The 14,282-nt window shown below is 49.7% G+C and overlaps 2 protein-coding genes across 5 annotated transcripts in view; one reads left to right on the forward strand and one right to left on the reverse strand.

The window, feature by feature from the left end:
• Positions 1 to 1,145: 1,145 nt before the first annotated feature.
• On the reverse strand, positions 1,146 to 4,014 carry TNNC1 (troponin C1, slow skeletal and cardiac type). Its single transcript, XM_054595904.1, has 6 exons — positions 3,937 to 4,014; positions 2,509 to 2,539; positions 2,160 to 2,306; positions 1,797 to 1,911; positions 1,432 to 1,568; positions 1,146 to 1,348 (listed from the first exon to the last, which is right to left on the reverse strand). The coding sequence occupies exons 1-6, from the start codon at positions 3,958 to 3,960 to the stop codon at positions 1,317 to 1,319; spliced, it is 486 nt and encodes a 161-aa protein (XP_054451879.1). The 5' UTR covers positions 3,961 to 4,014; the 3' UTR covers positions 1,146 to 1,316.
• A 1,471-nt stretch (positions 4,015 to 5,485) lies between these two features.
• NISCH (nischarin) overlaps positions 5,486 to 14,282 on the forward strand; it is a 34,126-nt gene continuing 25,329 nt past the window's right edge. For all 4 annotated transcript variants that reach the window (XM_054595466.1, XM_054595463.1, XM_054595464.1 and 1 more), the window contains exons 1-3: positions 5,486 to 5,662; positions 7,847 to 7,930; positions 8,647 to 8,829. In XM_054595466.1, the coding sequence (XP_054451441.1) occupies positions 5,567 to 5,662; positions 7,847 to 7,930; positions 8,647 to 8,829 (363 nt within the window). In that variant the 5' untranslated portion in view covers positions 5,486 to 5,566. The remainder of the gene's footprint in view (positions 5,663 to 7,846; positions 7,931 to 8,646; positions 8,830 to 14,282) is intronic.

Genomic DNA, 14,282 nt, shown 5'->3' on the forward strand with positions numbered 1-14,282 from the left:
CTCTCCTGAGATATCTTCATTCCTGGGGACGCGTGGAAGTCCTCGAGTTCTCCAGCTCCCACGGGCAGGCGTGAGGGGATCCTTCTCATCTCCCCTCAGCGCTCTCTGTGGTCTCCTGCCAGCTCTGGCCTCCACTGGAGGCATCTCCAGAATTCCGAGACCGTCTGTGGAATGTTGGGCCTGTCTGAGGAATGCCAAGGCTGGGGAGGCTGGGGAGTGCCTGGGTGGAGCAAGGACAGCTGCTGACATTCTGGCTGGAGCCTAGACAGGATGGCAGCTGTCCCTCCTGCAAGCACGACAGCTTACACCTCCACTTCCTTGCAGTCCCCCTCCCCCCAAGACCAGTATCACTCTTCTAGCTGCAGCCGTGGCCTGGGTACTCCCACTAAGTTGCGAGCCACCGGACTTTGAGCTTCCATTCCCTGTCAGGGAGGAAAAGTGGGTCACTGGAGCCTCTGAGGTTCAAGAAATTATTCTCACATGGACCTGGTTCATCAAACAGAGCCCTCACTGAGATCCATGTGGTTGCGCTTTTCCCCTGACTCACTGGATGACTGTTATAGGTTCCTGTGCCTCCCTGGGCCCCAGGGACCTGTCATGTGAGTAAGGGAAGGTGGAGTAAAGGATATATATCCCTTGATCCCTGGGAGTCAATGTTACCAAAGGGAAATCCAAGTGAGTGGAAGATGAACTACAGCTGCAAGCTCACTGGGCCCCACAGTGCTCTGCTTCTCCCCAACCAGACCCAATATGGAGCTCGGGCTGCTGTGCCAAGAGGCATCCAGTGCCTAGTTGGGTGCTGCAGTTATTCCTCCCTCCATGTACAAGACCCCCTGGCTGCCAACAGGCTGACCAAAGCCATAGCCCCCAGGAGCTTGTGAAATGCAGATTCCTGGGCCACCACAAACTCTAGATGCTGAATTGCTAGAGATGGGGCCTGGGCATCAGCAGTTACAGAAAGGAAGCAGTGAGGTATATAATGTGTAGTCTCTGATCTAACCTAACTCCTCCCAAGGAAGGCAGATTGCAGGGCTGGTCAGAGCAAGGGCCTTAGGATAGGGAAGAAAGTGGTCCTCAGGGCATGAGTAAACACTGGCTGGTGAAATGTCCACAGCTCCCCTAGAAGGAAAGTAAGACACCAGGCCTCCAGGGAGCAGAGCTTTATTTGCATCCCCCAGGATAGGGCTCAGGAGGGAGTCAGGGAGGGCCCTTGGTCAAGGACATCCTGGGAACCCAGGCCCCCTGCTCTACCCCAGGGCCCAGCTGGAATTGGAAGGTAGCACACGCAGCTCTGGATGAAGGCTGAAGGTCAGCATCTACTCCACCCCCTTCATGAACTCCAGGAATTCTGTGGAGAGAAGGGCAGGCGTGGGTCAGAGCTGGGAACCTGCAGGACATGGGCAGCTGGAGGTCCAGGGCACCATCCCTCACCATCATAGTCGATGCGGCCATCATTGTTCTTGTCACCATCCTTCATGAGTTCCTCGATGTCATCCTCCGTGATGGTCTCACCCGTAGCCTGAAGCATCACCTTCAGCTCATCCAGGTCAATGTAGCCATCAGCATTTCTGCAAGGTGTAAGGGCAACGGAGGTCTCAGACCTATGGTGGGGGCCAAGAGGAAGAAGAGCCAGCCCCACCCACAACCCAGGGGGCAAGGCAGGGCCACTGGGAGATGAGGCATCCCACTCCCCCACCATTACACAGAACTGGACACTGAGGCCTGGAGGTCATAAGGCTGTCCCTTTCCCCAGCTCTGCTAGAGTTGGGGTCAGAGGTCAAGGGACACACACTCACTTGTCAAACATGCGAAAGAGGTCAGACAGTTCCTCCTCAGACTTCCCTTTACTGTCATCCTTCATGCACCGAACCATCATGACTAGAAACTCATCGAAGTCCACTGTGCCACTGCCTGGCCATTAGAGAGGGATGGTCAGAAGGCTGGTACCGCCCGTGACCCTAGACCTCAGTATTCTCACTGCAACCACACACCAAATTCCATGAGGCAAGGTGGTCATTACACCCACTTTATATATGAAATGATCAAGGCTCAAAAGCTCCTTCAAGAGCATAGAATAATAAGTGGCAGAGCCAGGATTCGGGTCCCCAGTGACCTGGGGGTGCTATGGGTCTGGGGCCTGGCAGGGCAGAGGGGCTTACCATCCTCGTCCACCTCATCGATCATCTCCTGCAGCTCCTCAGGCGTGGGGTTCTGGCCCAGCATCCTCATCACCTTGCCCAGTTCCTTGGTGCTGATGCAGCCATCCTCGGCACCCAGCACGAAGATGTCAAAGGCCGCTTTGAACTCTGTGTCCGACAGGGGAAGGGGAGCAGAGTGGCCAGAGATCAGCAGCCAGGAACCCAGAAGGCCAGAACCCTGGGGCCACCTACCGACCTGCCCACTTCCCTCTGAGACCTCTATAGCCACAGCAAGGGAGACCCCAGGCTCTGGTCTCCAGCCTGGGGTCCTCATGCTCCCCCAGCCTAGCCCTGTGTGTTGGGCACTTACCATTTTTCTGTTCTTCTGTCAGCTGCTCTACCTAGAGAGGAAACGAGGTCTCAGGACTCAGGCTCCAGCCGCTGTTGAGGAAACCAACCCATTCCACAGGTAGGACGACTGAACCCAGGAAGAGGCAGGCTATTTCCAGGTCACAGAGCAGAGGTCTTGGTCTTCCCTCCCGGCTCTCAAAGCCCTTCAGTGACCCAGATGACCTCACAGAGACTGGGCTCAGGGCCAGGGTGACAGGTGGGCACCCCCTCCAGGACTAAGGTGACCCTGAGTAACAATAGTCAGTGACCACTCAATGCCCTATCGGCTGCCCTGCTGAAACCCAAGCTGGGTAGTCCGAGAGACAGCTGTCCCTCAGGTTGGGACAATAAAACCAGTGTGGGGGTAGGTGAAGCCACTGACTGTAACCTGACCAGGGTGGACACTGGGTTATTTTTAACGGGGGACAAAGTTAAACCTGGTGATTGTTCTCGGGACTCTGGCATGCAGGGGGAGGGGCAGCGTTATCTGGCCCCCTGGCCTGCTGGTGCCTCAGGAACCAAAATTAGTCCCCAGGACGGACAGGCCTTGTATGGACACGGGCAGAGGGCTGCTCCTCCCAGCCCTATGGACTCCTTCAGGATGGGTACCCCCCAGAGCCAGCTGTGGCCCTTTCCTGTCCAGCAGTAGGACCACAATCCTGGGGCTGAGAGAGGGGTTCCTTTGGGGACAGCTGTCTCTGCCAGATGTCCTTGTCTGTGGGGCATAGGGAGGTCAGCAAACTAGCCTCCCTGAGATGGAATAGCATCTTAAGCCCCTCAGTGACCTCAGAAGGCTACGGGATATGAGGTGACCACTCTTCGGCCCTAACCCCCAGCTAAGCCACTGAGCCCTGAGGCTCCCCTGCCAGGTGGGGTTTCAGCCTCTGTTCCTTCTTCCTGGCTCTCCCCCTGACCCCTGCCTGCCTCAAACTTCAAAGCTCCTTCCCCAGCTCAAGATTTAGTTCTGCAGCCTCCTCCTCACAAACCCTATCACCCCTTCCACATCTTCAGCCAGCCCAGGGGCAGGAGGGGGCTGGGGGATTGTGAGAGAGTGAAAATCATAATTCGAAGGGCAGAAATGAGTGTGGGGACAAGGAGACAGTGACAGACTCAGAGATAGCTCAGAACAAAAAGATGGAAAGACTCTGAGAAAGGCAAAGGTCCAGAGACCAAAGACACAAATGCAGAGCGATATGGCCGAGAGACAGTGACACAGACTACAGACACTTGGAGACAGAGGCAGACATGATATTGGAACGTACAACCTCGTCCTCTCTCCTCCCTGACAGCTCTTCTCCAATACACACCCCAGAACGCCAGACCCATCATCCCCTTGAGGGCCTCTCCTGGATCCCCCCATCCTGAGCTGAGTGACTCCCCAGGGGGCCCACCAATCCCAGTCCCTCACCGCAGCCTTGTAGATGTCATCCATGCTGTCGGCTCAGAGGGCAGGCTGCTGAAGTTGCCAGGAGGCCCTGGACTTAAATAGCCCTGCCCAGCTGCATTCCGGGCCCAGCCCACCCCTACGTGTAGCATCCTCCACCCCCTCCCCCAGCCCTGGTGATCTCAGGCTGGCCTGAGTCCCTGTGTCCTCTGTCCAGGGCAGGAAGATGAAGAGCTGTTAGGACCAGGTCTCTTTCCCTTTGTTCCCCCATGATCCCCAGAGGACTCTCTGGAAAGTTTTCTTCAATGAATGAAAACATGAGTCTAGGACAGGACAAGGGCTGCAAAGTAGTGGAGCCCAGGTCAGGCACCTACACACAGCAGCTTACCCTATCCAATCAGGGAAGTGAGCAATACTCCCACTTTTCAGATAAGGGAACTGAGAGGATCCTGGAAGGGTAGTGACTTGCCCAAAGTCTGGCTGATGGTCAACTTAACTTCTCTGCAGTAGGAGGCAGCTATATGCAAGGAGAGGCTTAGAAGTATAGGGCCCTGCTAAGAGAAGCCTCTAATGCTAAGCTCAGAGTACAGTGCTGTGGAACTGGTGGAGAAGTCACTGACCCACCTTAGGAACAGACTGGTCTGGAGCCCTTCAGCCAGGGGTGCCACAGGAACCACGCCCCAGACTTCTCATCTCATCTGAGCAGTACTAGCTCGGAGCTTTGGCCAGTTGAGCTCAGTCAGGCAACAAACACATCTACAGATGTCCTATCTATGCCAGACTCTCCCTTTCCAATCCAGTTGAGTTACCACCACCTCCTTCTAGGTCTGGGCCTTCCTCTGGGTTATGACTCTGTATCTGTGCCTATGCTTCCCATTCCAACACTGTAGTTCCTGGGTTCAGGACCAGTCTGTCGCCCCTCTCATTTCAAACTCTAGTAGGAAACCACCTGGGAGCCTTGTGCCCAATGGCCAGCACATATGCCTTCCTTCCATCTTTACCCTGCTGCCCCATACTGAGCTTTCTCTAGATAATCACACCAGCTCCCTGCCTTGCAAGCCAGGGTACTTCTTGAATTAACCCACTCAATCCTCCAGCAGCCCACATGACGGTATGTCGAGTCTTGGAGAGGTTAACAATTGTCAGTTGCTCTGGACTCTAAGCACGGCTGGTATCTTCTTCAATCCTCTAGTGACCTACAGAGAGAGAGTGAGCCCAGGAGCCAACTGAGGAGACATTACTTCTTTCCTTTCTCAGAAGGGGAAACTGAAGCCAGACGGAGCAGTGACTTGCTTCGGGTAACCAGGCAGGTGCCAGGCCTTCTGTCCTCCCTCCCAGGCACCGAATAGTATTACCCAATACTACCCGCCTCAGTTTCTCCTCGGCTGCAAAGAATGCGAAAGGCTACGCAAACCAGGCACAAATTACGCAAGCGGAAAGGCCCGCGCGGCCTGCGCACGCGCGCCAAGAGTGGTTGCTGTCAATATACGCGCGAGGGGCGGGGCAAAGCCGCGAGGAAGCGGTGGAGCCAAGATGGCGGTGTGGCGCGCGACGGGGGTGGGGGCGGGGGACCGTGGGGGCCAGGGGGCGGTGGGACGCTGACCCCGCCCCTTGATGCTGCCTGTCTGCGCCGGGTGGCCGCGAAGCCCGGAATATGGCGACTGCGGCGCGCAGCTTTGGCCCCGAGCCGGAGGACGAGCCCGCGAAGGAGGCACGCGTCGTGGGCTCTGAGCTCGTGGACACATATACGGTGTGCTGAGGGCACGGGCACCCGAATCGGGGGTGGTGGCTGGAACCTAGCGTCCGAGTCGTGGGGGTTGGGGAGGAGGTCTGGGCTCCACGACCCAGGAGGGATGGGTAGGGGGCGAGCAATTTTGATGAGGGGGCCTGGGATAGGGGTATCTGGGGAAGGGGTGTGGGCCCCGTAGGTCCCGGAAGAGCCCCAAGGAGGGGTTTTGGGAAGGCGTACTCCTTCAGGAAGGGAGGCTTGGGTTGGTGAGGATCTAGGGATAAAGGGATTCTGGGGAAGAGGGAGGTTTAGATGAGGAGGAGGCGCCTCTAGATTCTTTAGGCCTGGAGGGGCGCCAGCCTGGGAGGATAAGACAGGGGGTCCAGGAGGAGGGGATTAGGGAGGGGTGCCTGATGAATAGAATTCGGAGAACCCTGCAGTCCATATCGGAAAGAGGGCAGGGTTTTGATCTGGGGGCTTGGGGTCGCAGTTCAGATATTCTCAAGAAATGAGGACGGATTTGGGGTGCCGAGGTTTTAGGGGTTAGGCAGAGACAAGAAAGAGAGGGTGGATCTCATACGGGGGATTAGAGAGCGGGGTCCCTCAGGGCTGAAAATGCAAGACCCAGGGATCTGAAGGGTCTTCATTAGGAGCACACTGGGGTGGCAGCAACCTCGGCCCCCCCCCCCCCCCCGCCCCACACACACACGCACGCGCGCGCGCGCACACACACACACACACACACACACACACAAATGCACATTTCAAGACTGTAGGAGAGATGATGGGCAGGAATGGGGGAGGGAGGGCGTTCCCAACTGTGATGGAGTTGGACGCCAGGCCTAGGGCCTGATAGGCTGCCTGAGGTGGGGGCTTACTTAGCACTTCCCAGCCCCCTGTCCTTTGTTCCCAGAGGGTGGGAGGCTTTGGACCTGTCTTTGCCCCATCCACTTGGCCCTCATCCTGACCCTCCTCAAGAGGATCATTCCTACTTTCTTAGGCAGAAGGGGGAGGGAAACTACCAGGCTGGGAAGAGGGGCTGAGGGTGAATCCTGGAGCAACAGGCCAGCCCTTTAGAAATGGCTGCTCCTATGTGGAGGCATCAGCACAGTTGATTATTTTCTCCTCTCCCTTCCCTGCTTGCTGCAAAAAGGGGTGGGGCACTAGGACCAGGGGTCCTCCTCTAGGTGAGGGTTGAGTTCTTTAGGCCAGTGGCTGGCTGGTCATCAACCAAGGGCTGCACTGAGCTGGAGGGTCAGCCCAAAAGAGCCCTCTTTATTCTACAGTGCTGAGCTGCTCCTCTGAATGGGCTTGAGGAGGTGGGTGATTGAGGCCTACCCTAGCATTTTGTTTCTGAGTGCGTTGAGTATTATTAATACACCTACCTTTTCATTGTACACTTGCTGCATGTCAGGCCCTGTACAAAGCATTTTGCATGCATTGCCTTATTTGATTATTAAACCTGTCAGACTTTATGATGGAGGAACTGAAGCTCAGTGAAAACTTAAGCTCCCAGTCACTTACATAAGTGAGTCATACATAAGCCACAGCCAGGAAATGTCAAGAGTCAGGTTTGGAACCTAGGTCTTCCTTAGCTCCAAGGCCCAGTCCCCTAACCACTAAGCCATTTTGCCTTTTGTTAGGGCTTGATAGTCCACCACTCTTCCCTCCCCACACCCCTTCCCCATCACCTTTTTAATGCTTTGACTCTTGGCTCAGCAACAGAAATTACAGCTATTAACCAGCTAAAAGTGTTAAGGAAAGGATTGCTTCCAGGATATAGGCAGGGTACCTGGGGAAAAAATACAGCAGAAAAGCTGGCACTGCCAGACCTGGCCCTGTTCTGCCTCCCTCAGAAGGGTGGCCTTACCTGAAGCTCCACTTGGATTGGGTTTTGGATTATCTGGAGAATGGAAGCAAAACGCTAAAGTGCCTTGCGACGATAGTCACCTTTTTTGTTCCTCACTGTTGGATAGAGCCACAGACTTATCTCATGTGCCTGCCAGACCCAGTGGTAGGCCATGCAGGAGGCCGAGAGGGTGCCCTGCTACACAGCAAGAGTCAGGTGCCGAGGCTGGTGGTCAAAGGCAGCCTAACTGTGGCCTAGGGGTTGATAGGGTCTGGGTGTCCTACAGTTGTTGCTAAGGTTGGGGTGGGGCTCTCCTTGTTACTGACTAGGCAAGGACTGATTGTTTTCCCTTTTAGGTTTACATCATCCAGGTCACTGTTGGCAACCATGAATGGACAGTCAAGCACCGCTACAGCGACTTCCATGATCTGCATGAAAAGGTAGGAAGAGCTGGGGGACCTGTGTCTCAGGGCTTGGGGGCTTTTAGGTCAAGTTTTCATTGTGCCACATAATAGTTTTAGGACAAAACAGACTCCATGTCTATAGTATTCTTTAATAAACCAGTTTATTAATTTAACTGGTAAAAACACCTCGTGGCGCCTGGGAGTTCCACCCTACCATGAGATAGTGTGCGAGGAGCATATTTGAACTTCAATTTTAAGATAGCCAGTCCTAGCTTGGATGTGAGATGCTGGGACAGTTTCCTGAGGAGGGAACAGGTTTGAACTTGATTGACCTGACTGTAGCTAATCTGTAGCCTGTACTTTAAAATTGGCTGTGATTCCTTTTCTTTCTTCACTTTTGGAAAGAGAGGCCTTTTTCTGGGTCATTCGCAACCTGAGTGTTTTAAAGACAGGCCACCACCCTGATTGGTTTTCCTTCTTGTTTAGAGAAAGTGGTGATTTTTCAGTGTCTAGAGGTCTCCTTTTCTAAATGCCTCCAGATGGAGCTTCCTCTCTGGAATTGTGTTGGTATTTGTAATAACTAATTGAACTCGATGAGGTCAAGCCCAGATGCACTGGGTTTGATCACTAATCCTGGTACAGCTGCTACGAGCAACTGAGGAAGTCATGTCAAGTACCAGGCTGCCTGCCTTGGTCCTGCACAGTTGCAGAGCCTCTTGGTCTATGGTTGACATGCTTATGTTTTCTTACAGCTTGTTGCAGAGAAGAAGATAGATAAAAATCTGCTTCCGCCCAAAAAGATAATTGGGAAAAACTCAAGAAGCTTGGTGGAAAAGAGGGAGAAGGATTTGGAGGTCTACCTCCAGACACTCCTGGCCACCTTTCCTGGTGTGGCCCCCAGAGTGCTGGCCCACTTCTTGCATTTTCAGTTCTATGTAAGTTCCTCTCAGGTCTTCTCTTTCGCCTGCAAGTCCGCAACCACCCATGCTCAGGGTAGCAGATCAGTGTAGACCTCACCTTGGTGGGAAAGGTGGGCTGGAGTTTGATCCTGAGGTTGGAAGATGGAGGAACATCAACCTGATGGGGATGGGGTGTGAGCAGGAGCATGTTTATTGACAGATTTGCCTCACATTAGATGGACTGTAACTACAGAGAGGCTTTCTTCCACCACAAGGCATTTTGGTTAGCAAAAATAGTCTATGGGTATTGAAGCTAGGTTTCCATCGAACTGAATGGGGATAGGTTAGGAACAGCTGACACCTGGCATAGACTAGTGTTGAGTTGTTGGTTCACAGCTCAAGACTCAGGGATCAGTTTGTGTTGGCAGAATTGCTGTCTTGGGGCATTGTCAGGGTGTGAGGTGTGAGCGGGAGAGAGTAGGGACAGTCCTCTGGTGCGAGTGTATGTCATGGAGTAGCTCTGCCCTCCCTTCTGGATTAAGGAACAGCTTTCAGGGGCTGCTGGTGACAGGATGAGCTGGCAGCCTTCACAGAGGAAGTTTGGCAGTGTGAAACCAAAATATTAAAAACAACTAACAGTTCCACTTTTTTTTAAATTATTGATTTTAGAGAGAGAGAGGAAGGTGGGGGGGCACCTGTTTGTTCTACTTATTTATGATTTCATTGGTTGAGTCTTGTATGTGCCATGACCAGGGATTAAACCTGCAACATTGGCATATCAGGACAATGCTCTAACCAGCTGAGCTACCCAGCCAGGACACAATTCTACTTCTTAGAATATAGTCTAAGAAAAAAAGTTAGGAAATTCTGGAAAGGATTTAGGTAGTCATTCCAGGATCATAGCAAGTTACTGAAAACAATCAAAAGTCCAACAGGAGGTGATTTAAAAAAAGAAAGAGTACACCAGGTAATTGGATATTCTGCTAGAAAAATGAGGATGTGGCTATGAATTTGTTGACGTAGGAAAATAAGTATACTACTATATGAAAAGAGCAAGCTATAAAACAATACGTAGAGCCAGGGGTGTCCAAACTTTTGGCGGTTTTGGGCCATACATTAAATCCATTGTGACCTGTAATCACAAAAAAAAACCATAATGGTTTAAGTAAATTTACGGTTTTGTGTTGAGCCACATTCATAGCCATCCTGAGCCACAGGCGGTCCATGGGCCACAGGTTGGACACCCCCTGATGTAGAGTGTGGTCCCATTGTATTAAAAAAGATTTTACATTTGTCTAGGAAAATTCTAGGTTATACACCAAAGTAGTAGTAGTAGTAGTAATCTCTGGATGATGGATTTTTTATTATTATGATGATTCTTCATGCTCATCTAAGGACATGCTTATTGATTTTAAAGAGAGGGGAAGGAAGGGAGAGAGAAAGGGAGAGAAACATTGATTGGTTGCCTCTCACATGCTCCCTGACCCAGGACTGAACCTGCAGTCCAGGTATGTGTCCTGACTGGGAATGGAACCCGTGACTTTTCAGTGTACCAGCCAACACCCCTAATCAACTGAGCCACACTGGCCAGGGCAGCGTGTTAGATTTTTTAATTATTTACATTTAATAGTTTTCCCTTTATGTGATAAAGATAGGAAAGAATCCTCTCCATTTTCAGGCTCACCTTTTAGGAAGGGACTTGTGGGGTTGTGGTCTTTAAGGTCTAAACATGTTTAAAACACAACTTTTCTTGAAGGATACTCAGAGTAAGACAGCTGAGCCTTTCTTGAAATACTAGATTGAGCCTGGACATTTGGTAATAGCAGTAGCGTTGGGCCACTAAATGTGAAGGGGCCATATGGGGAAAAGGATGGCAATTACAGATGGGATATGTATATAGCTTTGGATTTTATTTAGCATATACCAGCAATCTATGTGATTAGCAGCAGTTTCCTGGCATAGATATTTTTTACATTTTCTTTCCTTATGTGAGAATAAATTCAGAAGTCTGTCAGACAAACTTTACTGGTTAGTATTTTAAGAATAACTGCACTTTATGGGCACAGCCATAAGAAGGAACATAACTAACTTAAAAATGGAAAACACCCAGAACTGTATAGAAGTCTGACAACCAAGGATTTAAAGAAGCTATATTCATCCAGGTGGGTAGGAGGAGCAGAGATGGGAAGCTAGGATGGAGAGGACTTGGTATGGTGGTGGCAAGCTGGAGGAGGAGAGGCGGGGACAGCGGGTAGAACGGGCATCCCCACATTCACATGTGGATAAAAATCAGGGAGACACCTTGTGAACGAGTGAGCCCAGCCCCAGGCCAGACTGCACAGCCCAGGGCTCCAGTGCTGGGAAAAGAAGGCCTCGTAACTTCTGGCTGTAAACCCAGTGGGGGTTGGGGTGGCAGAAGAAACTGCCAGTTTCTGAGGAGAGCCCAGAGTGCATGCAAACCCAGCCACCCTGGGAACCACAACCAGGACAGCAGCTGAGGGAGCACCAGTCACACATAGGAAGTGGGTGAAGTGACTGGAAACGGCAAGGGCCAGGCAAACACCCAAAAGTCAACCAACAGTGCCATTGTCCCCTCTTCAACCCCTCCCACACACATGGTACCATGGTTGCCCTGCCATGGCAAATACCCAAGGCTCCACCCCATATGACCGAATAGGTGTGCTAAAACGTAAGTCTGTGCCTAGTACACAGACTTAGACAGTGCCAAAATAAGGAGACAAGAGAAATATGGCCCAAATGAAGCAACAGAACAGAACCCCAGGAAAAGAACTAAGCAATGCAGAGACAGCCAGCCTGTCAGATGCAGAGTTCAAAACAATGGTCAGAATGCTCAAAGATTTAATTAAATGTGGCAAAAGCATAAGGGATGAGATAAAGGTTCTACTAAGGGAAATAAAGAAAAATCCACAGGTCAACAGCAAAAGGAAGGAAGCCAGGATTCAAATCAATAATTTGGAACATAAGGAAGAAATAAACATTCAACCAGAACAAAATGAAGAAACAAGAATTCAAAAAAAAACAACCCAGAAGAGCTTAGGAAGACTCTGGGACATCTCCAAAAGGGCCAACATCCAAATCCAAATGGTATCCAGGGATACCAGGAGAAGAGGAAGCAAGAAATTGAAAACTCATTTGAGAAAATAATGAAAGAAAACTTCCCCGATCTGGTGAAGGAAATAGACAAACAAACCCAGGAAACTCAGAGAGTCCCAAACAAGTTGGACCCAAACAGAGCCACACCAAGATACATCATAATTAAAAGGCCAAAGATTAAATAGAGAATCTTAAAAGCAGCAGGAGAAAAGATTTACCTACAAAGGAGTTCCCGTAAGACTATCCAGCTGATATCTCAAACCTTGCAGGCAAAAAGGGGCTGGCAGGAAATATTCAAAGTCATGGAAAAGTAAGGACATACATACAAGATTACTCTATCCAGCAAAGCTGGCATTTAGAATGGAAGGGCAGATAAAGTGGTTCCCAGACAAGATAAAGGAGTTCATCATCACCAAGCCCTTATTGTATGAAATGTTAAAGGGACTTATTTAGGAAGAAGAAGATCAAAACTATGAACATTAAAGTGACAAGAAACTCAACAACTATAAACAACTAAGTCTAAAAAAAATAAGCAAACAACTAGAACAGGAATAGAATCATAGATATGGAGACCATTTGGAGGGTTATCAGCTGGGAGGAGGAAAGGGGAGAATGGGGGAAAAGATACAGGGATTTAGGAGCATAATTGGGTGGGTACAGAATAGAAGGAGATGTTAAGCGCAGTATGGGCAATGGAGAAGCCAAAGAACTAACATGAACAATCCATGAAAATACACCAGGGGAGGCTCGCAGGAGGGAAGGGGAGGACCAGGAAGAGGGGAGCAAAGGGGAAAAATTGGGACAACTGTAATAGCATAGTCAATAAAATATACTTTAAAAAAATACTTTATGAAGCTTTGATTAGCTATTTAAGCATAAAACTTGATAAGCAGCCCTTTGAATGTGTGATTCATTACTTATAACCTGGATCTTTGAAGAGGTAGCCTCTCCAGATGCCTCCGGTTTTCTCATTTGTGAGCATGGGAAGGCCTGCACTTCTCTCTGGAGATGTGTTTGTATGAGATGGGCCTGGGGTTGGCCCACATGTGTGGTTGTGTTTTTGATCATGCACCATTGCTGGGAGTAGTATGTACATATTTAAAATTACTGTTATCAAACAGGCCTCTTGGTTATGTAAATCCAAGAAATTAAAAAAATAATTGACCCTTCATTGAATTAAATCAGAGTTTTTCTCCCTTGGCACTGTTGACATTTAGGGCCGGGTAATTGCTGAGGGGGCTGCTCTGTGCATTGTATAACAACATCTCCGGCCTCTACCCACTAGATGCCAGTAGCACCTCATCTGCCCAGTTAATCATAACCGAAAAATGTCTGCAGACTTTAACACGTATTCCCCTGAGGGACAAAATTGCACCAGATCTGGAACCACTAGATTAGATCTTCAAATGAGTTTAAACAAACAGGGCCTAAAGATTTATCAGCCTTTTCTACAGACTGGGAGCTCTTAAAGAATGTTTCTCTTAACCTCTGTCCCATCTGTGTCCTCTCTGAAATTGTTCCCAATGTGCTTCACCCCTTGGGCTGACATTGGACAGGGTGGACCCAGGGAACTCTATTTGGCTGAGGTGTGGATTTTTTTTAATTGAGGTATAATTCACATACCAAAAAAAGTTCACTCTTTCTCTGGTTTTTAGCACAAGTTGTACATCTATCACCACTATCTAATTCCAGAACATTCACACCCCAAAAAGAAACCCTGTGCCATTAGCAATTATTTCCTGCCGCTCCCTGCCCCTGGCAATCACTAACCTACTTTCTATCTCCATGGTTTCGTATAAATAGAATCAAAATGCATGGCCTTTCTTTGTGACTGGCTTTTTTCCCTTAGCATGATGTTTTCAAGGTCCTTTCATATTGTAGCATAAATCAGTACTTTGGTCCTTTTATAGACTGAATAGTTTATTGTTTGGATATATCACATTTTGTTTATCCACACATCAGTTGATAAACATTTGGATTGTTTCCACTTTGGAGCTATTATGAATAATGCTGCTATGAACATTCATATAGAAGTTTTTGTGTGGACATGTTTTCATTGCTGTTCAGAGTAGAATTACTGGGTCATGTGGCAACTGTTTAAGCTTTGAGGAACTGCCGGGTTTTTTTTCATAGCACCACCGTTTTACATTCTCACCAGCAATGTATACGTTCTTAATTACTCCACATCTTTGCCAACACTTGTTACTGTTCATTTTTTTGATAGCCATCTAGTGGGTATGAAGTGGTATTTCATTGTGGTTTTGACTTGCACTTCCCTAATGACAAATAATGTAGAACCTTTTCTCATGTATTTATTGGTCGTTGACATGTCTTTGGAAAAATGTATTCAAATACTTTGCACTTCTAAAAATTAG

This window comes from Pteronotus mesoamericanus, unplaced genomic scaffold (genome assembly GCF_021234165.1).
Source record: "Pteronotus mesoamericanus isolate MK-2021 breed Mesoamerican mustached bat unplaced genomic scaffold, CSHL_Meso_final scaffold_54, whole genome shotgun sequence".
NCBI lineage: Eukaryota > Metazoa > Chordata > Mammalia > Chiroptera > Mormoopidae > Pteronotus > Pteronotus mesoamericanus.